This window comes from Muscardinus avellanarius (assembly GCF_963383645.1).
Source record: "Muscardinus avellanarius genome assembly, chromosome: 21".
Lineage (NCBI taxonomy): Eukaryota > Metazoa > Chordata > Mammalia > Rodentia > Gliridae > Muscardinus > Muscardinus avellanarius.
Window position 1 is genome coordinate 25,212,690 of NC_137807.1, and position 26,185 is coordinate 25,238,874.

The window sequence follows — 26,185 nt, forward strand, 5'->3', positions numbered from 1 at the left end:
CAGACCCCCAACATATGTGTGTGTGTGTGTGTGTGTGTATCCGGAGTCTTCCACTCCTCTGCAGGAGTGCTCCGCGGCCCGCCTCCTCCCTGGAGAGCTGGCAGCTCCGCAGAGGCCCACTCCCCAACTCTGCGAGCCAGCTTTTTTCCCTGGTGTTACGGGTTGAATTCAATGGGGCATCCTCCCGCCAAGGCATGCCCCTGGCCCTTTTGTGTCCTTTGGCACAGTCTTTAGGTTCCTCCTCTCGGCATAGGCCCTAGGGCCACAGGTGCGTCACCCGCCTGGCTCGGGAGCCACCTTCTTGCCAGCAGAGCTCCCCAGGCACCTGGCCAGAGCCCCACTGACTCACCCCAGTTCTTAGAAACATTATAGCTGGCGTGGCTAGCCTATAATCCTACTTAGGAGGCTGAGACAGAAGGATGGAAGTTTGAGGACAGCCTTGGCAAGTAGTGAGCCTCTCACTGACCTAGCAAGACCCTGTTTCAAACTAAAATAAAATAGGGCTGGGGTGTACCCCAGAGGTAGAATGCCTCTGGGTTCAATCCCCAGTACCACAGAAAAACAAAAAAGAGTCTGGCATGGTGGTTTATGTTTGTAACCCAGTCCTTGGGAGGCTGAGACAGGGGGATCTGGATTTGGGGCCAGCCTCAGCTACTTGGTGAGACTGTTTCAAAGTAAAGAGTAAAGAGCCAGGAGTGGTGGGCATGCTTGTCATCACCAGGAGGCTGAGACAGGGGGATCACAGTTCGCGGACAGCCTCAGCTACTTCGTGAGGCCCTCTGTACACTCAGTGAGACCCGGTTTCAAAATAAAGAATAAAAAATAGGGCTGGGGTATAGCTCTGAGGTAGAATGCCCCTGGGTTCCATCCCCAGACCCACAAAATAAATAAGTACTCAGGCTGGGTGTTTAACTGAGATAGAACGCCCACAGGCTCAATCTGGCTGGGGGTGCAGCCTGGAGGTAGAACGTACCTAGTACCACCAGAAACAATAACAACAAAGAACACCAGGCCCGACTGCACGGAGGAGCTGCGTCCCCAGCACACGCCAAAGACTAGGGGCTTCAAGGAGAGGGGCCGGGCCACATTTCAAGCCCTGGCCCCGGTGTCCAGGGCACCCTGCCTGGTCACAGAGGATGCAAGCAGCCCCGCTGTGTCCACACAGGCCCCACGTGAACCGCCTGCATTCCCAAAGCAGCAGCGATGCCCAGGGTGGCAGTGAGGTGCTCAGCAGAGCACAGGACCCCCGCCCTCAGCCCTGGACACCACGAGGGCTGCAAACCCAGAGCCCTGCCGGGACAGAAGCACACGGACCCCGCCTGGCCTGGTCAGGTCACACCGGGGACGGGCAGCGCCTGCTCCAGGACACATTTATTTGGCATTTGGGTGAAATGGTTCTCACAGCATCTTAGAAAAGGATTAGTGGCACCCCGACCAAAAGCACACCCAAACTAAAACCCTTAGTGAGGAAAACATGAAGACAGGCACGAGACAACACATAGGCCGAACCCACCTCTGCCGCTCGGCAGGGCTGCACAGGCAGTCCCGGGGAAGGGCTGCCCCTCGGGGCCAGCACGGGAAACGTCTCCTACAGCAGCCCAAGCCCCAGAGGGGCAGCCTCAGGACTCTTCCGGAATAGAAGTCCAACCAGGTCTTGCAGTGTGGTAGATGGGAACGGAGGCCAGTGAGGGCCGCTGGTGGACCTGGCTCAGCACCCAGAGCAGGCCCCACCCAGGAGCCAGGCCAGAGGCTCCCGGAATCCACTGCCCGGAGCCAGTGGGTAGTGGAGAGCCCCAGGCCAGCTGCCCTCAGCCCTTGGGTGCCCAGGGAAGCTTCCCGCCCTGCGCCTGCTGTCCCATCCACCTGGTTCCAGGCCTCCTGGCATAGCACGACTGAGCTCTGCTCTGCAGGTGGCTGCCCAGTGCCCAGCACATGCCGAGGGCGGATGTGTCCCTTGCCTGCTGCAGAGGTGGGTGTGGGGCCTGGTGGCCACATCCGGTTCCGAGGAGGCAGCAGCCCTTTGACGAGGGGCCCTAGGCTGCTCAGTGACAAACCCCACACTGCCAGGCAGTATGGGCACGGCCACCACAGGACACAGGCGGCCCCAGAGCCCCTAGCTGGGAGAAGAGGGCTCTGGCTAGCGTGGGAGCGTGCCTAGGGCTGGCTGAGCACTGTGCGGCCACCCGCCGGCCAGTCCTCTGTGGGGCCGACCCTCACATGCTGCTCCTCTTCCTGCAGCAGATGGGAGAGTGGAGCCCACCTGCCCCAGCGCCTGGAGCCACCTGGGAATATCTGGCCAGAGGGGCACAGACACACACGAACACGAAAGAAAAGATTCAGACGTCAATGTAGAGATACAGATGTGCTGAAATAGCACAGAGCCTGCTCTCAACCCAGCCGGGCCAGCACGTGTCCGGGAGAAGGCCCCGCCCAGGCGGCAACGCCACCAGACACTAGCGCGGCGCGTGGGGGTGCTTGCAGACGGACACAGCCCAGCTTGTGTTGGCTACTGCTTTCCGAATCACAAGCCTCATGGCGCGAACAGGGTCGGGGAGACCAGCCCAGGGGCCATTCCACAGGGGCAGGGCCCAGAGCTCCAGGGTGCGGCACACAGGAGCTGGCCCCAGGCCCTGGAACAGGTCCAGAGTGGCTTCGGGGGCCTGCGCAGTGGCCACAGAGAGAAGGCGGTACAAGCCTCGTTCAGCCAGAGGGCTGGCCCGGAGGCTCGTCTCCAGGGCAGTGCCTTCAGAGCCCGTTTCCTGGACGGTGACCCGCTGACAGTCCAGAGGCCCCTGCTGCCCTGAGCAGCAGCCAACAGGCAGTCCCTGCTCTCCATCTGCCCTGGGGCGAGTGTCCCACCCAGGACCTCTGGCTGGAGCAAGGCCCAGCACCTTCTGCTTCCTACCTTTGAAACGTGTAGTCTGAACCCATTTGTGTAATTCTGTCATTTAAAGAGACAGTGACCCAGAGCTACACATCCGTAGAGGCCCCCAGGAAGCAGCTCCGACACCCGCTCCCTGCATAGGGAGGAGCATGCGCACGGGCGGCGTGCAGCAATGGAGCGGAGCCCCTGCGAGTCTCCCAAGTTATGGGGGGGCCATGTCTTCTGGACAGTAAGCAGATGCTCCCAGCCCGTGGGCTGCAGAGGGAGCTGTCTACACCACGGTGCTGAGAGAGCCGCGGCCGTGGCAGCTGCCCCCTGGCGGTGCTTCTGCAGCCAGGGCACTCCCGCTCTGGGCAGGGTCTGGGGGCACCAGCAGGGCGCTGCTGCTGTCTGCGGAGTCCTCCAGGTCGGCTAGGGGTGCCCCCGCAGGGGGCAGAGGCTGCTCCAGGTGCCGGGGCAATGCACCTTCGCTGCTGCTGGCCCCTGGGCTTGGCGGGCCCGGCACAGCGGGCTCAAAGGCGTCGTCATCTGCAGGACAGACAGACAGGTGTAAGGGGCAAACAATTGCCTTCAATGCTCCCAAGACTGCTGGGTGGTGAGCAGATCCCAGGGGCCCCTTGGACCTGACTCACAGCCCGGGGGTGTGCACCACGCCTGCGGCTACATCGTGGGCACACTGAGGGCGCTGCCCACCACGTGTGGGGAGTCACAGGGAAGCCCCTAGGCCCGGCGGAGCCGGAGCCGGGCTGAGCGGGCAGTGGCCGCTGACCCGCTGCAGGGGAGCTACCAGGCCCTAAGGATGGACGTCCAGGTGGTGTCCGGCTGGGGCAGGGCATCTGTGGAAGCTGTTCCCAGGGACTTCATGGGAGGTGGTGTGGGCGCTACTGGGGACTGAACCCGGAGAGACGCCAACATCCAAGCCCTACTCCCAGCTCTATTCTATCTTGGAGCAAAGTCTCACTAGGTTGATTAAATACCTGCTGAGGCTGTCCTCAAACCTGTAATCCTGTCTCAGCCTCTCAAAGTACTGGGATTACAAGCATATGCCACCAGCCCAGCTTTTATTTTTAAAAATGTTAGATACTAATAATCAATCTTAGCTGGGCGTAGTGGTGCACTCTTGTGATCCCAGCATTCGGGAGACCGAGACCAGAGGATCGCGGTTCACGGACAGCCTCAGCTACTTAGTGAGGCCCTCTGCAACTTCAGTGAGACCCTGTTTCAAAATAAAGAATAAAAAACAGGGCAGGGGGTGTAGCTCAGAGGTAGAATGCTCCTGGGTTCCATCCCCAGACCCACAAAAATATCAATTTTAGTAATTAATAACTAATGCTAATATTAAAATATTAGCTACTTGTAAACAAGGCCCTCTGCAACTTAGTGAGACCTATTTCAAGTAAAAAAATAAAAAATAGGACTGAGAGAGCTGGGCATGGCAGCGCACGGTTGTAATCCCAGTACTTGGGAGGCTGAAACAGGAAGATCGGGTTTGTGACCACCCTCAGCTACTTAGTGAGGCTGTTTCCAAATATAAAACAGGTCTGGGAGTGTAGCCCGGAGGTAGAAAGCCCCTGGGTTCCACCTCCAGTAAAACAAAAAACAAACAAAACTCACTGCATTCTGGCCTTAAACCTGGGACCCTCCTGTCCCATCCTCGCACATCCTGAAATCATAAGCAGGCACCACTGCACCTGGCTCAGAGGTAGCCTGCCTGAGTTCCATCCCCGGTACCGAAAAGTCAAAAAACAAAACAAACAAAAAACCCACACCTCCAGCCTCATTTTATTTATTTTTCTTTTTGTGGCACTGAGGGTTGAACTCAGGGGCATTCTACCTCCAAGCTAAGCTATACCCCCAGCCTTAGTTTGTTTTTATTTATTAACTTTTTTTTTTTTTTTAACTGGGGATTGAACCCAGGGATAGTCTACCTCAGAGCTACATCCCTGGGCCTATTTTATTTTGAAATAGGATCTTGCTAGGTTGGTTAATCTCACTACTTGTTGAGGCTGTCCTTGAACCTGCAATCCTCTCATCTCAGCCTACCAGGCACTGGGATTACAGGCATGTACCACCATGCCTGACTCTTGTTTTTACTTTTTATTTATTTTTTTTTTTCAGTACTAGGGTTGGAGCCCAGGGCCACTCTACCTCCGAGCTACAGGTCCAGCCCTATTTATTTTGAAGCAGGGTCTCACTGAGTTGCAAAGGGCTTCACTAAGTAGTAGCCACGGATTACAAGTTGTCCACCACCACGCCTGGCTTGTTTTTACTTCTTCTTCTTCTTTTTTTTTTTGGTGGTACTGGGGTTCCTGGAAGCCCTTGAACCTCCGGGCTACACTCCCAGACCTATTTTATATTTTTATTTGGAAACAGGGTCTCCTAAGCCAGTGCGTGCGGCTGGCTTTGAACCTGCGCGATCCTCCTGTCTCTGCCTCCCAAGCGCAGGGATTACAAGTGTGCGCCACCACGCCCGGCTTGTTTTTACTTCTGATACAGGGTCTCGCTAGGTTGATGAGTCTCACTACTTGGTGAGGCTATCCTAGAACCTGTGATCCTCCTGTCCCAGCCTACCAAGTACTAGGATTAGAGGCATGCACCTCCATGCCCTGTTTATTTTTTATTTGAAAACAGGTCCTCACTAGGTTGCTGAGAGACTTGGTAAGTTGCCGAGACTGGCTTTGAACCTATGATTCTCCTGCAACAGCCTCTCAAGTACTGGGATTAAAAGTGTGCACCACCATTTTGGTTTTTTTTAATGGTACTAGAGACTGAATCCAAGGACATTTTCCCTCAGCTATACCCCTGGCCCTTTAAAATCATTTTATTTTTTTATTCTTTTTCCGGCACTGGGGATGGAACCCAGGGGCATTCTACTTCTGAGCTCCACCCCCTGCCCTATTTTTTATTCTTTATTTTGAAACAGGGTTCCACTGAGTTGCGAAGGGCCTCACTAAATAGCTGAGGCTGTCCTTGAACCTGGGTCCTCCTGTCTCAGTCTCCTGAATGCTGGGATTACAAGCGTGTGCCACCACGCCCGGCTCTTTATTTATTTTTTTGTGGTACTGGGGGTAAAATCCAGAGGTTTTCTACCTCCAGGTTATACTCCCAGGCCTATTTTTTAATATTTTATTTGAAAACAGGGTCTCACTAAGTTGCTAAGGGCCTAAGTAGCTAAGGCTGGCTTCGAACCTGTGCGATCCTCCTGTCTCAGCCTCCCAAGCACTGGGATTACAGTTGTGTGTCCCTGCCGTCGACTACACATGCATCTTTATAGCCAGGTGACTGGCGCCAGCCTCCCATGAGCACACTGCCTGGTCCCCACCCTGTCACAGAGCTGAACCGAGAGGCCCAGGTGCCCAGCTACCCAACAGGTGCTCATGAAAGGGAGGGAGAGAGGGCCAGCCTCTGCAGGCCCGCTGGGCGGCAGGTAACCAGGCCTCTCCACGGCAAGGGCCACCTAGGAGGCCCTGCGGGGAAGCCAAAGCAGCACCGAGAAGGCCGCAAGGGGTGCGGGGCTGTGGTCTCGGCCCAGCCGTCCTGGTGGCGGCACCTGCGGGGTCGTAGAACATGCTGTCCGGGTTGATGGAGGCCTCGTAGGGCGGCGGGGGGTCGTCGGGCTGGTCGATGTCTGGGTACTTGTATGCCGTGTAGGGCGGTGGAGGGTCGTGGAAGTGGAACGTCCCGCCTTCACCATCGTCGGAGAGATGCAGTGGCGTGAGGCCCGTGCCGAAGCCGTCTGGGCCGTAGTCGAAGCCGGGGATCCGCCGGCCGAGGTTGAAGTGGTGCACTGGGCCGTGGAAGGAGAGAGGCAGAGCCCCGTCACATGGTGCAGGCCGGCTGGCTCCTGGCACCCCACCCTGGTCGGGCCTGCCACCCGAGGGGCCCATTCTGTGACCAGCTGCCTGCCACCTGCCCACCACTTGTACTGCCAGAGCCTCCGGGCCCGTGAGAGCCAAGCCAGGGAGGGTCGGGGTTGCTCCCTCCCTCGCCCCGCGGGGCGGTCACACCTGTCGGCCCCTAGGCAGGCAGCCCAGCCACAGCTCAGGTCCCTGGCAAGGGGACAGCACGCTTCGAGTGGACGGACTCAGGCCACGGCGGGTGGAGAGCTGGCGGGGCGCGGGCTCAGGCACTCACGGTTCGCTCCAATCAGGGACTCAATGCGCTCGCGGCGCCTCTGGCGCAGCCGGTGGACCATGAAGAGCAGCAGCGAGAGGATGAGGAAGGAGGAGACGCAGCTGACCACCAGGCGCATCCCACTGGCCATCGAGTCAAACAGGCTGCTGCCATCTGACGGGGAGGAAGGAGACCTACGCTGAGAAGGGGCGTGCGGGCTGGCCTGTGCAGGGCCCCGGGATCGGTCCTGGGCTGGGGAGGTGCCTGCGCTGGAGACACTACCATACTCGACACCCTCGTAGGATGGGGCCGCACGGAGTGTGCGGCAGCACTCCATCAGAAGAGGGGCCTGGCCCAGGAGGACCGTCCCCACGGGTCCTCAGCACCCTGCCCCACCTCACCCTGGCCCCCCTTCCAAGCACTGCAGGCCTTGGTGGCTGCAGGGCTAGCAGGTCCCTCTGACTATCGCCGAGCACAGGCAGCTGGGTGCGCAGAGGCCGTGCCTCCCTACAGGGCCCTGGCCACCCTCCACCGGGTGCAGTGCCAACATGAGGGGCGTGGCCATGTTCAGTTATGCCCGGTACGCCCGACAGGGACGCCTGCTGGAGAACAGCGTTAGACCTGTTAGACCTCCCGGCAGAGGCCTCTGGGAGTCAGCAGCGTGGAGGCCCAGCCACTCGCCACGGAGGGCAGCCTCTCCGTCTGGTTGCTTCTACAGGACCGGGACCAGGCAGACTCTGGGAAGCAGCCAGGAGGCAGAGGTGGTGTGAAGGACAGCGCGGCTCCTGCGCGGAGCTGGCTGAAGACGGGGCTGTGGCAAGGCTTGCGGAGGGGCTGGCGCGGGCTCACCGGGGTCCAGACACGTGAACTTGCAGCACTCCCGGGGGTCCTTGCGGTACTGCTGGCAGCCCTGCGGCCGCTCGCACAGGGCAGCCACGCACATCTCAGGCTCCCCGCCGTGGCAGGCGCAGCTCAAGCACGGGTCGTCGCCCTTGGGGGTGAAGTAGAAGCCCTCGTCCACCACGTTGTCCTTGATGTCGACACACGTCTGACCTGCAGTGGGCACCCAGGTGTGCAGGAGGATTACCACACAGGGAGACTGACCACCCGACCGGGACCTGGGGAGTGGGGACCAGAGATCACTGGGGCCGCGGGCTGTGTCTCAGTCCTCCCAGGCTGCTGTCACATTTCATGGCCCAGGGAGAGTATGTGAGAGCAGGCACTGCAGGGCACACCTGGCCAGGGCTAATGCAGCCATGGAGCCCATGCCAGGGCAGAGGCCCTACCACAAAGGTCCTGGAGAACCACTGGCCTTTTGCGTATGTGTGGTAGTGGGGATTGAGGCCAGGGGCGCTTTACCTCTGAGCTGCCCTCCCAACCCTACTTTTTATTTTTGCAAAGGGGTCTCACTAAGTTGCAGAGGACCTCACTAAGTAGCTGAGGCTGGCCACGAACCTGCGATCCTCCTGTGTCAGCCTCCCAGGTCCTGGGATTGCAAGCGTGCGCCCCCACACCTGGCTACAGAATTGGCTTTTAAATTAACTGAATGGTTTATGAGATTCCCTCTATTCTAAGACGTAGCTGCTAATGAACACAACCACTGTACTTATGTTTCTTTCTTTTTTTTTTGTGGTACTGGGGTAGAACCCAGGGGCTTTCTACCTCTGGGCTATATTCCAGACCTAGGGTCTCACTAAGTTGCTGAGAGCCTCACTCAGTAGCTGAGACTGGCTTCAAACCTGTGTGATCCTCCTGTCTCAGCCTCCCAAGTGCGGGGATTACAAGCGTGCGCCACCACACCCGGCTTTTTCTTTTTTGTATGTATGGTACCAGGGATGGAACCCAGGGACACTCTACCTCCAACCTACCTCCCCAGCCCCATTTCTTATTCTTTATTTTGAAACCGGCTCTCACTAAGTTGCAGAGAGGCTCACTAAGTACCTGAGGCTGGCTGTGAATCCGGATCCTCCTGTCTCAGCCTCTCAAGTACAGGGATTACGAGCGTGCGCCACCATGCCAGGTACTTTTTATTTTATTATTTGGAAGCATGGTCTCACTTAATTGCCAAGAGCTGGCTTTGAATCTGCAATACTCTGGTCTCAGCCTGGAGTGCGGGGACTGCAGTGAACGCCAGCGCGCCTGCCTTGTACTTACACATGTATTTGGTACTGAGGACTGAACCCAAGGGCCTAGCTCTGAGCTCCGCCCGCCTCCTTTTAATTTTCTTTTGAGTGGGGCGCAGGCCCGAGGGTGGCCGGTGGCTGCGGCTGCAGCACTGGGTGGCTGGGAGCGCTGGACTTACTCCTTTTACACAGGAACGAGGACTTCTTGGAGCAGCTCTCGGCCAGCCAGCTGTGCAGGTCGCGGTGCTGCAGGGTCGGGAAGTGGAAGCACTGCAGCTGCGCGCAGAGCACCTGGTCACTCTCAGACGCGGCCAAGGTGGAGCTGGGGTCTGGAGGCAGGAACACCTCGGAGGAGCCTGGGAAGGGGGAGGACAGCGTAAGGTCTGCAGGCTCACCACCATCCTAAGGAACCACGGAATCAAACAACCCGACAATTCCCCCGCTAAAATGGCGCGGAACCTGCAGTCTTCCGGTCTCAGCCTCTCCAGGACTGGGTCACAGGCGTGTACCACTGTGCCCGGCCCGGCCACACCAGAGTCTCACTCCTATCTAACTTGGTACCCACTGGTCTACCTCCCCGCCTGCCCTGCCCTCCTCTCAGCCAAAGCCCCACTTTGTGTGATGCTCGGAATTGAACCCAGAGGCGTTCTGCCTGTGAACCACACCAGCATGTCTGTCTATTTACTGTGCTGGTGACTGAATCCAGGAGCTCTCTGACTCAGTTATACTCCCTAGCCTTATTTTGAATACATATATTTACACACACACATATGTGTTATGTATGTGATATATATACACATATATAATTTGCTGCGTGTGTGTGTGTGTGTGTGTGTGTGTGTGTGTGTGTGTGTGTGCTGCTGAGAAGTGAATCCAGATGCTGTCCACCTCTGACCTACACTCCAGCCCTATTTTTTTATTTGGGAATGGGATCTCAATAGTTGATGTGAGTGGAGTCTGGCTTGGAACCTCCTATCTCAGCTTACCAAGTACTGAGATTACAGGCATGCGCCAACATGCCCAGCCTACTCTATTTCTTATTTGGAAACAGGGCTCACTAAATTGCGGAGAGCCTTCCTGAGATGCTGAGGCTGGTCATGAACCTGTGATGCTCCCGTCTCGGCCTCCCAAGTAGAGATTAAGGTGTGTAGTACCACACCTATCTATCAAAGTCCTTCTCTTGATTGACTGATTGACTTTACTGGGGATTGAACGCAAGGGCATTCTACCTCCAAGCTATACCCCAGGCCCTATTTCATTTTTATTTGGAAACAGGGTCTCCCTAGGTAACTGAGAGTCTCACTACTTGCTGAGCCTGTCTTTGAACCTGGGATTCTCCTGTCTCAGCCTCCCAAGTACAGGGATTAGAGGCGTATGGCATGCGCCTGGCAGAGACATACCTTTGAAGGCCACCTCCCAGTGACCCAAGGAACGGTTCCGGCCTGTGATGACATACTGATAGCCAACCCACAGCCTGCAGGAGAGAGAAACAGATTTGAGCAGGAGGGGAAGCAGCCATTGACGACTGCATGTGTGGGTTTGCGTGTGCGGTACTGGGGACTGAGCCCTGGGGCTCTACATCTGAGGCGCACTCTTAGCCATGCTTTGCTCTGAATCAGGGTCTCACTAGCTTGCTCAAAGTCTTGCTTTGTTGCTGAAGCTGTCCTTAAACCTGCGATCCTCCAGTCTCAGCTGCCCCAATGCTGGGATTACCAGTGTGTGCCACCACGCTGGGCTTCTGTTTGCACTTTTTATTTTGAAACAGGTTTGTGCTAGTTTGCAGACACTGGCCTCAAGCCTCTGATCCGGTCTGAATCTCCCAAGTGCGGGGTTCCGGGCGTGTGCCACCCCGCCCAGCAGGTGGGGCCCTGCTTCCCTCACACGCAGGCCGGCCTCATCTGGACTCACTTGCGCTGGTCTTTCCAACCGAAGCTCCGCTCGGGCTGGCCCCACTCCTGGGCCAGGACGAAGCGCAGCTCCTGGTCGGTGGAGAAGGTGGCAAGGGAGCCGTTTGCGCGCTGGCAGGCCTGCGCGGCGTCCCAGTAGTTCTCTCCGCTCAGGTAGACGCGGTAGCAGCTGGCCGTGCCCTCGTAATGGTGCCAGCCTGTCGGGCACTTCCCTAAGAAACATGAAGGACAGGGGGAGCCCCCAAATTAGGATCACGACTCCAGGAACAAAATGTCCCGTGGTGTGTCAGGGACAGAAGCTGTCCTCGGGAGCAGAGGCGCAGGAGGACAAGTTCTTGCTGCTGCTGCTGCTGCTGCTACTGCTGCTTTTTGGTGGTGCTGGGGATCAAATCCAGGGGCGTTCTACCTCTGAGCTATATCCCCAGCCCTATTTTTTATTCTTTATTTTTGAAACAGGGTCTCACTGAGTTGGAGAGGGCCTTACTGAATAGCAAGGCTGGCCACAAACCACAATCCTCCTGTCTCAGCCTCCCAAATGCTGAGATTACAAACGTGCACCACCATGCCCGGCCCTATTTTATTTGGATTGGAAACAGGGTCTAAGTTTCTGAGAACCTAAGTTGCTGAGGCTGGTTTTAAACCTGTAATTCCTCCAAGTACTTGGGTTAGAGGTGTGCAGTACCATGCCTGTAACCCCAGTACTTTGGAGGCTGAAAAAGGAGGATCAAAGGTTTGCAGCCAGCCTCAGCAACCTTGTGAGGCCCTCCACAACTTAATGAAACCCTGTTTCCAAATAAAAAATAAAATACACCCAGGGGTATATCCCGGGGCTAGAAGGCCCCTGGGTTCTATCCACAGAACCACACTCAATACACACTCCAAAGGCAGCTGTGGTGTTGCACGGCTATAATCCCAGGTCCGAGCACAGCCTCAGCAGCACAGTGAGAATCCCAGCCACCCAGTGAGAGTTTCCAAACAAAAACTAAAGAGGCCTGGGGCGCAGGTCAGAGGAAGAATGCCTCCGGGCTTAGTCCCCAGTACCACAGAGAGAAACAGAAACCAGAGCCTTCTCAGCCAGCAGCTGCCCCTTTGCCATGACCCGGCCAGCGCCACCAGCCCCGGAGACACTGTCCTGCGGGAACAGCGTGCCGCGAAGCTTCCGCGCGTCGGGGCCTCGCAGCCCTGCGCCAGCCTCAAGGGCTGCGGCCGTCGGGGGCAGGCCTGCAACTTACTGCTGAAGCGGACAGGCTGCGCCACGTTCACGGTGTGGAAGTGTGTGAGGTCGCCTCCTCTGGCCCGGCCCAGCCACGGGTCCACAGCCTCCTTCCCATGGTGAGGACGTGCCTCCCCAGCTACTTCTGAAAGCAAAAGGAATTGGCCTGGAGCTGCACTCCCTACACACGGGGCTCTGCCATGGCTCTGGAGGGCGGTTCTGCCCTGGCTCCCCGAGGCTACAGTGCCACCTACCGAGGCTTCCTGCCTTTTTTTTGTGTGTGGTACTAGAGATGAAACCCAGGGGCATTCTACCTTCAAGCTATGCCCCCACTGCTGGGCGTGGTGGCGCACGCTTGTAATCCCCATACTTGGGAGGCTGAGACAGGAGGATCACACACCAGCCTCAGCTACTTAGTGAGGCTCTCAGCAACTTAGTGAGACCCTGTTTCCAAAAATAATATAAAAAAGCTCTGGGAGTATAGCCCGGAGATAGAAAGCCTCTGGGTTCCACCCCAAGTACCACCAAAAAAAAAAAAAAAAAAAAAAAAAAGCTACGCCCCCAGCCCTATTTTTTAGTCTTTTTATTTATTTTATTTTTGTCGGTCTGGGGATGGAACCCAGAGGCATTCGACCTCCGAGCTACACCCCCTGCCCTAGTTTTTATTCTTTATTTTGAAGCAGGGTCTCACTAAGCTGCAGAGGGCCTCACTAATTGACTGAGGCTGGCCATGAACCACGACCCTCCATCTCTGCCTCTGAGTGCTGGGATGACAGCGTGCCACCAGCCCGCTTCCTGCATTTTACACGTGCATCTTTAGTGGTACTGGGGCAGGACCCGGGGCACTCTACTACTGAGCTATACTCCCAGCCTTTTAATTTTGAAACCGGGTCTTGCTAAGTTGCTGAGGCTGACCTTGAACCTGGGGTCCTCGGGTCTCAACACCTGGCTTCCAAATGGGCTTCTGAATGGGGCTTTTAGTAGCTGGGCAGAATTCCCTGAGATTTAAGCACCACTGTGTTTTCTTTGCTGCCTTGCAAGACCACACAGACCACGTACTGACGTCCCGCTGTCCTTGGGGCCCGGCCAGTCCTGCGCCCTAGGAACCTGGCTCCTCACACGTGCTGAGCGTGCAGCTCCAGAGTTGCCACAGCCCTCTTCAGGCAGGTGATGGGGATGGCCTGCCAGCATCCTGGATCTTACTCTCCAGGTAAAGCCAGGCCCAGTGGCACATGCCCAAAGTCCTAGTACTTGAAAACTTGAGACAGGAGGATTGCAGGCAATTTATCCAGGTCCTCCAAAACTTAGTGATACTCTGTTTCAAGCAATAAAAAAGAGCCTTGCATGGTAGCACAGGCTTGTAATCCCAGGACTTGGGAGGCTGAGACAGGGGGATCGCAGGTTTGTGGACAGCCTCAGGATGGAGGCCCTCCCCAACTTAGTGAGACCCTATTTCAAAATGAAAGAATAAAACAGGGCTAGCTGGGCATGGTGGCACACGCCTGAATCCCAGTACTTGGGAGGCCAAGATGGAGGGTCGCAGGGCTTGGGAGGCCAAGATGGAGGGTCGCAGGTTCAAGGCCATCCTCAGCAACTTCAGTGAGGCTTTCAGTAACTCAGCTTCAAAATAAAAAATAAAAATAGGTCTGAGGTTCAGTCTGGAGGTAGAAGACCCTAGGTTTCATCCCCAGTACCACAAATAGGTAGGTAGGTAGGTAGGTAGATTGATAAATAGAACAGAATAGGGTTAGAAAAAATAGAATAAAATAGCTCAGAGGTAGAAGAATGCCTCAGGTTCAATTCTCAGTGCTACAGAAAACAGGAGGTGGGCAACAGGGCGGCAGGCAGCCCCAGATCCACCTAGCATCCGCCCGCCTCTCCCGCAAGCCAAGCCCAGCGCCTCATAACTGCTCCTGGAAAGACCAGCCGACCTAGGGCAGAGGTAGCAGAGAAGGAAAAGGTGGCGTGGACAGAGCTGCCTGGCGCATGGGCTGAGGCCCAGCCAAGCAGGGGCGGAGCGGCCCTCTGCAGCCATCAGGGCAGGCGGCCAGAGGCAGGGTGGTGGAGGGGGTCGTCGGCGCGGACCTGCTCCCTTCTCCACACACTCGCTTACTTAATTTTATGCTTGTGCGCTGGGGGCGGCACGCAGGGGCATGCAACCTCCATACTGCACCCCCCGCCTGTTTTATTCATTTTGTAAAGGGCCTCAGGAGGCTGATGAGAATCTCACTACTTGCGGGGCTGTCCTTCAACCTTCGGCCTGCGCTCCCCGTCTGTCCCCCAAGGGCTGCATCACAGGCCTGGCTCCCTCAGTCGCTTATTAAACGCCTGCCACAGCTGGGCGTGGTGACACACACCTGGACCCCAATACTTGGGATTCTGGGACAGGAAGACTGCAGGTTTACAGCCAACCTCAGCAATTGGATGAAACCCTGCTTCAAAATAAAAAATATGCCTGGCATGGTGGCAAACACCTGTCATCCCAGTTCTTGGGAGGCCGAAGACAGGAGGATGGTAGGTTTGAGGTCAGCCTCAGCAAGTAGTGAGACTCATCAACCAGTGAGACCCGGTTTCAAAATAAAAATGAAATAGGGGGTGTAGCTGAGAAGTAGAAGGTACAATCCCTGGTACCACAAAAAAAAACTCACAAAACCCTAACCATGAAAAAACAAAACACAAGACGAGATCACTGATCTCGGGTGCCAAAGCTATGGGTGCCCCGCCGCTCTGCCTGCAGCCTTGCGCCTGTATCTTTCCCAGGGCGCTTTCACTTAGCGCGACAAGAAACAGTCCACGCGCTCAGTCCAGCAGCTGACAGCAGCGTTTGGGAGCAATCTGATGAGAAGTGCTATGGCGTTTTCCATGGTTTTTCTTTTTCTTTTTTTTTTTTTTGGTGGTACTGGGGCTCCTGGAAGCCCTTCTAACTCCGGGCTACACTCCAGACCTATTTTATACTTTTTAAAATTTGGAAATACGGTCTCTTAAGCCAGTGCGGCTGGCTTTGAACCTGCACAATCCTCCTGTCTCTACCTCCCAAGCGCGAGGATTACAAGCGTGCGCCACCATGCCCGGCTCCGTGGTTTTCTTTTTTTTTTTTTTTTTCGGTACTGGGGATTGAACCCAGGGGCACTCTACCTCGGAGTGACACCCCAGCCCTTTTTTTCAAATTCTTTATTTTGTTTCTGGTTGTTTGTTTGGTACTGGGGACTGAACCCAGGGTAGTCAACCTCTGAGCCTCACCACCAGCCCCATTTTATTTACTTGGATAAAGGGTCTCACTAGGTTGCTGAGCCTCGAGTAGCAGCTGAGGCTGGCTCTGAACCTCCTCCTGTCTCAGCTCCAAGTACAAGCATGTGCCACCACACCTGGCCTTTTCTTTTTTTCCAAACAGGGTCTCACTAAGTTGTAGAGGGCCTCACCAAGTAGCTGAGACTGGCCGCAATCCTCCTGTCTCAGCCTCCCAAGTACAAGGATTACAAGTGTGCGCCACCACGCCCGCTTACTTGTTGCCGGGGTCTTGCTAAGTGGTCCTGCCCGGGTGCAGATGTGCCCGTAACCTCAGCTCCCGCCTCTCTTCAGGAGACAGCCTTCGGAGCCACACGCCGCAGGTTCCTAGCGGCTCGCGGCGGAGGAGTGGCAGTGTGGAAGCCAGCCTCGCACACGGTGCAGCTCTCGCCCTCCCGAGTGGCGAACTGACCCGCCCCGACCTGGAGCTGGGTGCGGGGAGGCCCAAGAGGGCAGAGTCCAGCCCTCCAGTGAGCTCGCTGCCAGGCCCAGCCCTGCTACCTCACAAGTCCTGGGCCTGGCTTTTAGAGACAGAGCCAGCGGGTGGGAGGCAGCTCACCCGGCTCGCGCTGGGCAGCCGCCCCCGCCCGCCACACGCACCTGGACAGTCGGCTTCGTCGCTCTTGTCCTCGCAGGTCGCCCATCCGTCACACTGCCAGGGGAGGGGGATGCACTGGATGGTGCCTCTGCGACAGGCGAACTGCCCTGGGGTACACCGCAGCTCTGCAGGACAAGGCAGGGCTGAGCAGGGCGGGACGGAGGCGGCCACCATGCAGCCTGGTGCCCCCTCGGTGCTCAGCCATCAGAGCGGGACGACAAGATTCTTTCCTCTTGGTGGTCCTGGAGATTGAATCTGGGGCATTCTACCTCCGGGCTACACACCCAGCCCTTTTTCTCTTTTGGTTTTGAAATAAGGCCTCACTAGGTTGTTGAGGCCGTCCTTGAAGCTGGAATGCTCTGGTCCTTAACCTCTCAAGTACTGGGCTCACAGGCCTGCGCCACCGTGCCCAATCCAAGACAATAAAGCCTATGCGTCACTGCAAACACACAGCCTGAATTCGGCTCCTCAATGGTTTGAATACCGAGCACCCCACCACGCGCTGGCCTAGGGTGGTGGTCCTGGGAGGTGCCGTGGGGCTCTGAGAAATCCCAACTCCTAGGAGGCTGAGACAGAGCTGCAGGCCAAGGTCAGCCTCCACCGTCCAACCTCGGGCTCAGGTCCACGGTGTGCACCGAGGCAGTCAGCACAGGAGCACTCAAACAGCGCATCCAGAGCTGGGTGTGGCAATGCACCCCGCTAATCCCAGTTTGGGGGGCTAAGATAGGAGGATGGCAGGTATGGGACCAGCGCCCAGTAACTTAGAGAGTTCCTGTTTCAAGACAAATAAAGTGGGGCTGGAGGTCCAGCTCGGGGTGGGCTGCTCTGGGTTCCATCCCCAGCAACATGGTTACTGGTACCGAGCGACCGCTTGACTGAGCACTCCGTGGAATATTATAGGGTGGCTAGGGTTGGCTCCAAATGTATGGGGCAGAATGGCAGAAGATGGTTGTAAACAAGCAAGCGTAGGCAAGCAGTTGGAAGAAAGCAAGCGACCAATCAGAAGAAAACAATCCAGCCACGATCACAAAGAAAACTCTCTGTAAAGGAGTAAGAGCCGGGCTGGCGGCACGCGCTTGTCAGTCCAGCATTCGGGAGGCTGAGACCAGAGGATCGCGGTTCGCGGACAGCCTCAGCTACTTAGTGAGGCCTCCGCAACTCAGTGAGACCCTGTTTCAAAAATAGAACGCCCCTGGGTTCCATCCCCACACCCGCAAAAAAAAAAAAAAAAAAAAAAAGGAGAGGAGGGGCAGCTAAACATGAGCCAGGCAAGCGGTGGCCGCCACGCTCCACTGAGCTCAGCCAGGGCGGAGCTCAGCCAGGGCGGGCCGCCTGAGACCTTAGCGCCAGCAGCGAGGCCCCTGGAGGCGCCAGGCTGCGCTCGGCGCTCTTGCTTTGCAGACTGGACTTCTGACTCGGACTCTGAGCTGACTGTGACGGAACTGTGTGAACGTGAAACGCTGTGACGCCCTGTTTGACCAAAGTCGGCAGGGACAGACTTGAGCACTGCGGTGACGCCCCGTGCTTTGTGATCAGTGAACCTGACTTGTGGAGACACAAAAGTTGTGTGTGTGCCTTCTCCTGAGACAGAGCGCCCGTCACACACGCACGCCAAGACACGAAAGGAGAAAATGATCGCCTGCCAAGGTCTGTGGAATACTCCCCCCGGTACTGGGGATGGAACCAGAGGCACGTCTACCTCGGAGCTGCACCTCAGCCCTAGTTTTTATTCTTTACTTTTGAAACAGGGTCACCTACATTACAGCGGGCCTCACTAAGTAGCTGAGGCTGCCCTGAACCTGTGATCCTGCCTCAGTCTCCCAAGTCCTGGTCTTTTTCATTTTTTGCCTTGAAACAGGGTCTCACTAGGTTGATGGGTCTCACTGCTTGTGGAGGTTGCCTTGAACTGAGACCCTCCTGTCTCAGCCTCCCAAATACTAGTATTACAGGCACATGTGATTATGCCCAGCTGGAATACTTTTTATGTTCTTTTCGTGATACTGAGGACGGAACCCAGGGGCACTGTACCTTCGAGGTATACCTGTTTCAAAATTCCTTATTTTGAAACAGAGTCTAGGTTGCTAAGAGCCTCACTAAGTAGCTGAGGCTGGCTGCAAACCTCTGATCCTCCTGTCTGGGATTTCCTGGGATTATAAACTTGGGCCACTATGCCTGGCTCTAATATAATCTATTTAAATATGAAAGGTTTCATCTGGGCGTGGTGGCGCACAATTGTAATCCCAGCATTTGGGAGGCCGAGGCAGGAGGATCCTGGTTCACAGACAGCCTCAGCTACTTAGTGAGGCCCTTTGCAACTCAGTAAGACCTTGTCTCAAAATAAAAAATAAAAAATAGGGCTGGGGGTGTAGCTCGAAGGTAGAATGCCCCTTGGTTCCATCCTCAAAAAAGAGCCGGGCGTGGTGGCGCACGCTTGTAATCCCAGCATTTGGGAGGCTGAGACCTGGAGGATCGTGGTTCGCGGACAGTCTCAGCTACTTAGTGAAGCCCTCTGCAACTCAGTGAGACCCGGTTTCAAAATAAAGGAAAAAAAAAATAGGGCAGGGGGTGTAGCTCGGAGGCCAATGCCCCTGGGTTCCATTCCCAGACCCGCGCAAAAAAAAAAAAAAAAAAAAAAAAAAAGGGTTGGGGTGCTGGGCATGATGGCACATGCTTGTAACCCCAGTGCTTGGGAGGCTGAGACAGGAGTATCGTGGTTCACGGACAGCCTCAGGTACTTAGTGAGGCCCTCTGGAACTCAGTGAGACCCTGTTTCAAAATAAAGAAAACAAAATTGAGCTGGGGGTGTAGCTCAGAAGTAGAATGCCTCTGGGTTCCATCCCCAGCACTAAAAAAAAAAAAGGGCTGAGGTAAGCTGGGCATGGTGGTGCATGCCTATAATCCCAGTACTTGGGAGGCTGAGACAGAAGGACTGGAGCTTTGAGGACAGCCTCAGCAAGTGGTGAGATGCTCATTGATGTACTGAGACCTTATTTCCAAGTAATAAATAAAATCAGGATGAGGATGTAATACTAAGGTAGAATGCTTCTGGGTTCCATCCCCAGTAATACAAAAAAAAAAAAAAAAAAAAAGGTTTAAGTACATGGCAGAGATAGAATGCCCCTGGGTTCAATAGCCAGTACCACGCACGCACGCACGCACGCACGCACGCACGCCTGCCTATAGGGAGGGCCCAGAAGGCGACAGGAGACAAGCAGGGACTAAGTTGGGTGCGCAGCCCGAGGGAACTGGAGCGACAGCTTTGGCAGAAGAGACAGGCCTCCAGAGTGGGCGAGAGCGGCCCGCAGGCCTCACCTGCCCCGCGGCACCTGCGGGCAGCCTGGCCAAGTCTCCGCGGGGTGGTCCTGCTCCAGCTTCCCACAGGCTTCCGGGGCCCTCTCTGGAACCCCCCAGGCGGAGAAGCTGGTCAGGCTCGGGGAGAAGCCTCATCTGGCTGGCTCAGCTCCAGGGAGCAGCCGCCCCGCCCGCCCGGCACACAGGTGCCCGGCCCGCCCGGCAGCTGCAAGGCCGATATGGAGGAGCTCTGCTCCCTGTGGCAGAACGTGAGTGGCCATTTGTGCACCTGTTCAATCGCTGACCTCTGAGGGCCGACTCTGTCTGACCGGGCCCAGGGCACACAGCAGGCAAGTGACAGAGCAAGTGTGTCAGTGAACAAGCGGCCGCTCTGGGCTCAGCAGCCACCGCTTCTCAGTGCCATGGGCACCATCGCGCCCAGCACGCCCGGAGAAAGCGGCGCGCCCTAATCCCAGTACTGAGACCCTGTGGACTGGCGATGCACTCCTGTGATCCCAGCACTCAGGAGGCTGAGACAGGAGGTTCAAGGCCAGCCTGGGCAACTTAGTATCCCTGTTCCAAAATGAAAAATAAAATAGGGCTGGGAGTGTAGCTCAGAGGTAGAATGCCCCTGGGCTCCATCCCTAGTACCTCATACACAAAAAAGGGACGGTGGTAGTAGATAACTCAAATACGGTAAGACGCTAACAGTTAAGTCTGAGTAAAGGCTATGCAATACTGTTGGCAGTATTTTTTTTTTTTTTTTGGTACTGTGGACAGAACTCAGGGGTCTACCTCCAAGCTATACCCCAGCCCTTTCTTATTTAATTTGGTGGTACTAGAGATTGAACTCAGAGGTGTTCTACCTGCAAGATACTCCCCAGCCTATTTTATTTTTATTTTAAAAGAGTCTCCGGAGGGCGCGGCAGCACACACTTGTAATTCCAGCATTCGGGAGGCTGACACTGGATCGTGGACAGCCTCAGTTACCCTTTGCAACAACACAGTGAGAACGTTTCAAAAATAAAGACTAAAAAATAGGACTGAGGATGTAGCTTGGAGGTACAATGCCCTTGGGTTCCATCCCCAGCACTACAAAAAAAAAAAAAAAAGTGATTTTCATCACTGGGTTGATGAAAATCTATTTGTTGAACCTCCTGTCTTGGCCTTCCAAGTGCTGGGATTACAGGAGTGCATCAACATGCCTGGCTTATTTATTGTTTTGAAACCAGGTCTCATTAAGTTGCTGAGGCTGGTCTTGAACTTGAGGTCCTCCTTTCTCAGCCTCCCAAATACTAGGATTACAGGCGTGTGCCACCATGTTCAGCTGGTATTAATTTTATTCTGGTATGTATGGATTTAGTGTGTGTGTAGGGTAATGGGGACTGAACCCATTATCCTGCCAAGCTATACCTCTAGGCACTTTTTTTTTTTTTTTTTTTGGTGGTCCTGGGGATGGAACCCAGGGGCCTCTACTGCAGGGCTATATCCCCAACCTATTTTATGTTTTATTTGGAAACAGGGTCTCACTAAGTTGCTGAGAGCCTCACTAAGTAGTTGAGGCTGGCTTTGAACCTGCGCGATCCTCCTGTCTCAGCCTCCCAAGGACTGGGGTTACAAGCATGGCCACCACGGCCAGCTCTCCAGGCACTTTTGTTTGTTGTTTGAAGCAGGGCCTCATTAAGTTGCTGAAAGCCTCACTAAGTAGCTGAGGCTGGCTTTGAACCTGCGCGATCCTCCTGTCTCAGCCTCCCAAGAGCGGGGATTACAGCGTGGCCACCGTGCCTGGCTCTCCAGGCACTTCTGTTTGTTGTTTTGAAGCAGGGCCTCATGAAGTTGCTGAAGCGGCCTCCACTCTGCAGCCGTCGGGTCTCAGCCTCACACACTGGCATCTCAGGTGTGCAGCACCATGCCCGGCTGGCTCGTTTACTTAGTTACTGGCTGGGAAGTGAAACCAGAGGCATTCTACCTCTTAGCTACACCCTTAACCCTCCCCACTTTTTGGAATCCAAGGGCAGAGAGACCAATTACAAGTGTGTACTACAAGTGTGTACTACGACGCCCAACCCTAAAGCTTCTTTTTCAAAAAGACAATTCATGAACTAGCAAAGCAGGAAAGCATGCCCATCACCCTCAAACAAAAAGAATGGAGCTGTTAATCAAAGGTCAGTCTGCCAGCGAGACACGTTTTGTGTTTGTGTGTCTGAGGATCAACCCGGAAGCTTTCTACCTTTCCCTCTGAGCTACACCCCCAGCCCTATTTTATTCTTTTATTTTGAAACAGGGTCCCGCTAAGTTTCAGTGGCCTTGCAAAGTTTCTGAGGCTGTCCCAGCCTCCCAGTACTGGGATTCCAAGCGTGTGCCATCACGCCCAGCTCAGCAGGACGGACTTTATGAAGTATTCCAGGTACCGGCTGCGGAGGAAAGCGCCCAAAGCTCGGCATCCAGCAAGGCCAGGGCAGGCTCCGCTTCCCAGCTACTTCTCAGCTTCCGCCCTCCGCAACCTTCAATTCACCCAGCCCTGTGCTGCTCCACGGAAGAGCTCTGGACCGCAGAGGCAAAGGACTCAGACCCAGGAGCCAGCAGTGCCGGTCACCAGCCACATGACCTTAAACAAGTAACCTGCCTCTTCCAACTAGATTTGCCAGACAGGTGAGTGGAATGCAGTTACATACACCTGCAATCCCAGTACTTGGGAGACTAAGACAAAAGGATCACAGGCTGGAGGCCTCAGTAACTTAGCAAGACGGTTAAAATAAAAAATTCTGTCGGGCATGATGGTGCACACTTGTAATCCCAGTATTTGGGAGGCTCAGGATTGGGAGGATCAGAGGTTTGAAGGACAGCCTCAACATGTAGTGAGACTCTCACCAACCTAATGAGACTCTGTTTCAAATTAAAAACAAAAGCACAGGTGCTGTAGCTCAAAGATAGAACGCCCCTGGTTCCACCTCAGAAGACCAGAGAAGCCCCTTCCTCTCACGAGCCCCAGCCAGACGAAGGACAGATGTAGGAAGAGAAACACACAGCAAAACCTCTGGCCTAGAGCGAGACCTGCCCTTGCTGCCCAGCTAAAATCAAGAGGCCAGTGGGAGCCCCCCAGGTTTGAGATGTCACCAGGCGCTGCTGCACAGTTCTGATCTGGATAGCCATGAAACTGGATACTCTGCTGAGCCAGGCATGGTGGGCACACCTGTAATTTCAGTATGTGAGAGGCCAAGACAGGAGGACTACAAGTTGGAGGCCAAGCTCAGCACCTTAGCAAGACCCCCAAAACCTTAGCGAGATCCAGGTAAAAAGGCTGGGAGTATAGCTCAGAGGTAGAATGCCCCTAGGTTAAATCCTCAGTACTGAAAATAAAAAAGAGGACCATAACTTTGTCCCCTTTACTGATGCCACCCCCACGCCCTCTCCCACTCGGAGCCCCTTTGCAGGGACACAGTGATGGCCACCTCTGCCATCTGCCTCTGAGCATCCACGTGCTCGGGGCACTCGACGCACAAGAGTACTGAGTGGCTTCCCGCAGCCTCTGCCCCCACATCGGGCCACCCCAACACCCCAGGCATGGGTGGGCACCGAGCACTCCAGCTATACTCTCTGAACCACACCTGGCCGCTGATGGCACAGTGAACAGGCTGGCAGGGAGAAAGGAGGCAAGCACATCAGCACCCTCTGTGATCCAGGCAGGAGAGGCAGCCCTGGGGGAGGCAGGCGGGCACCATGTGCATCTGCCAACCTTGAGCCCGGTGACCTCATCTGCAAACTGGGACCCAGGAACCAGAGCAGGACGAAGCTTCACCTCGCCACAGGTGTGGACATGTTCACAAGTCTAACCACACGAACCCACAAAGCCACGGCTCTAACCCCCAAGAGACTAAGCAAGACTGCCTCCTCCACGGGCACCTTTCCCTACAACTCCACAGCCAGCCTGCTGTGCAGGGAGCAGCCAGAAGCGGTGGCAACCAGGTGCGCTTGGCGCCCAGGGGAACAGCACAGTGTCCCCACCAGCGTGGGGCTGGCCTGGGGCTGGGCCAGCAGGTAAGCCAGGGAAGACGACAGACATTCCACGCTGGTAATAAAGGCACACCCGGGGGTGCAGCATGTCCAGGACAGGAGGCAGGGTGGGGCACCAGAGGAGCGCCATCTCCCACACTCTACCTGATGGCACTCTCCGTGGCCCCCGGGAACCTCTACCTCCACAGGACCCTTCTTCCGTTGAAAAGTAGTAAGAATGGGCCAAGAATGGTAACACACACCTGGGTCACCAACTACTGGAGAGACTGAGACAGGAGCATCACAAGTTCAAGGCATCCTGGGCAACCCGGTGAGACCGACCTGCCTGGCATGTGGAAGACCCTGGGGTGAACGCCCAGGACCACCAAGCGTAGTAATAATCAACACGCATACTTTTCACTACTTGGTATGTAAAGACTTGAGTCTTTAGTACATACTACAGCATTTTCTTTCACCTAAAAGTTCATCTTTTCCTCTGCTGATCGGCAAACGCTTTTGCAGGTCCCTAAAAGTACAGCGGGCCTGCAGCCCTGGTCTCCGGTACTTGGCGGATTAGTCAGCCCGGCCTGGGGCTTTACTTCGTGCGGCTTAGGGGTACCCCACACAGGTAGAAGAGGACCCTCTGGTCGCCCGGGTCCTGATTCCCACCGGACGCACACACAGGCTCCAAAGGGAGATCCAAACGATTTAATCTCATCACAGAGGTGGTCTCCGCCCCTGCCGGTGCCGGAGGGCTCCTAGCACCTGCCCCTGGCCGCGCGGTCTGGCTGAGAACTTCTCCGGGGTCACTGATGACCACAGGCCACCGGCCCCGCCGTCCAGGATTGCAAGGCCGGCCCCGACCCCGGCCCCGCCCCGCCCCGCGCCCCCGCGCCGCACACCTGGCCGCAGCGGCTCAGTGACGGTGAGCACGAGCAGGAAGAGCAGCAGGAAGGCGCCGCTGTCTGCCTTGGGCACCATTTATCCTCCGTTCATCGTCCCCGGGGCGGCCGCGTCACCCCGCGGGGAGGCCGGACCGGGCCGGGCCGGATGAGGGTCGGAGGGCCGGGCCGGAGCTGGGCGCGGAGGGGCGGCCGGGCGAGGTCCCGGCGGGGCGGGAGCGGGCCGAGCCACGGCGGGGCAGGACGGCAGGCTCGCGCGCGCTCTAGGCCGCAACCGGGGCTCGGACTCGGCTCCGTGCAAGATGGCGGCCGTCCTGCTCCGGCCCGCGCCGCCCCGCCTGCCGCCCGCGCCGGCCAATGAGCGTGGGGCAAGGGCGTGGCTGGCACTCTTCGGGCTGCGTGCAGGAGGGGCGGGGCTCAAGGGCGGAGCCTGCCGGCGGGGTGGCCGAGAGCGAGGCTGAGTGAGAGGGCGGGGCCACAAGCAATGAGGCGTGCCATTGGCTGAGCAGAGGGGTGGGTCTGGGAGGCGGAGCCTCAGTGGCCGGGCAGCTCCAGGGCCTAGGGCGGGGCGAGGGTGCGGAGCCGCGTTGATGGACAGCGAAGGGGGCGGAGTCCAGCTGGATGGAGTGAGCCTGCGGGACTGGGGGACCGGTGGGCGGGAGCGTAGCTAGGACTCCGGGAACCGAGAGTTCTTCATACCTGCGAGCCCAGGTCCAGTCCCGTGTGGTGCCCAACAGCTTGGCCTAACGTGGTGTAGTTTTGTTTTGCTTTCGTGTGTGTGGTACTGGGGATTGAACCCAGAGGCATTCTACCATCAAGCTACATTCCCAGCCCTACTTTTATTTATTGTGGTACTGGAGATAAGTTGCTGATGCTGGCTTCAAACCTGCAAGCCTCCTGTCTCCCAAGTGCTGAGATTAGAGTGTGCGACCACAGTGCCGGCTCTAAGTAGTCTTAAGGCTGGACCGCTGTGGAGGAGGCAAGAAGAAAACTGGAGGGCCAGAGGCTCAGAGGCAGGAAGGAAGGTCCATTCTGTAAGGCTGTAAGGAATAGGCAGGTGTGGCTTCACCGGCACACCAACCTAAAAACATCCCAACAGATAGGAAATGGCCCAAGGGAGCGTCATACAAGAAGGGTGACGAGGAAGTTCAGATCCCAGAGGCTGGAGCAGAGCTGGGCTCTGGAGGATGGCCTGCCCGTGCACTGGGAGGAGGGGAGGGCCACCTCGACTTGGAGGAGGGCGCTGCTCCCCTAGAGCAAAGCTCTGAGAGCTGACCTGTCACCGTGAAGCAGGGGGTGCAGGGAGGAGAGGAAGCACATGGCGCGTCCTCAGTGGGAAGGAGAAACAAACTGTCCAGGAAGGCCCGCCAGCAGAGCACACAGACCTGCGGTAGTGGTCAGGGCTGGAGGAGGCAAAGATAATGGGCCGTGTAAGGGGGACCTGCTGGTGGGCCCAGCCCAGCCTGACCCACCTCTGTCCCCCTTACCCCTGCATACCTTCCTGGGGGCTTAGGCTTGGGGTTGTGAGAGAAGGCAGCTCACTCCCTCTGGGTGGATGAGGCCAAGGTCACACACAAGGTTAAGCCAGACCTTCAGGGGCCCCTGTTCCCCCAGGACGGGCCAGGAGCCGATAGGGACCAAAAGCCTATTAACCTAGCAGAGGACGCGCTCCTGATGGAAGCCAAGGTCCTTGTCCCCAGAAGCAGCTCACCGGTGCTCAGTGTGGGATCCAGGCCCAGCCTTCTGCCATGTAGTCCCATATACGCCCTGGGCCACGAGGAGGCAGTTTACAGCCAAGAGCGGAATGCCTGCCAGGAGCTCCCCTGCAGAGAAGCGGGCCAGCAAAGGTTTGGAAGAGGAAGGAGAGGTGCAGGGC

General features: G+C 56.4%; 1 protein-coding gene across 4 annotated transcripts; it reads right to left on the minus strand.

Moving 5' to 3' along the window:
• Positions 1–3,155: 3,155 nt before the first annotated feature.
• On the minus strand, positions 3,156–24,388 carry DGCR2 (DiGeorge syndrome critical region gene 2; the record flags this gene model as incomplete). 4 transcript variants are annotated; one of them, XM_080717393.1, is made up of 10 exons in its annotated part: positions 3,156–3,412; positions 6,435–6,671; positions 7,019–7,171; positions 7,847–8,050; positions 9,300–9,476; positions 10,521–10,594; positions 11,029–11,239; positions 12,260–12,385; positions 16,126–16,248; positions 24,310–24,388. In XM_080717393.1, 10 exons carry the CDS (start codon positions 24,386–24,388, stop codon positions 3,156–3,158), a joined length of 1,641 nt encoding a protein of 546 aa, XP_080573519.1. The 4 variants fall into 4 exon arrangements, with proteins under 4 accessions (XP_080573519.1, XP_080573518.1, XP_080573521.1 ...); XM_080717392.1 differs by having other exon boundaries at positions 11,029–11,248; XM_080717395.1 differs by lacking the exon at positions 16,126–16,248.
• Between the last annotated feature and the right edge of the window lie 1,797 nt (positions 24,389–26,185).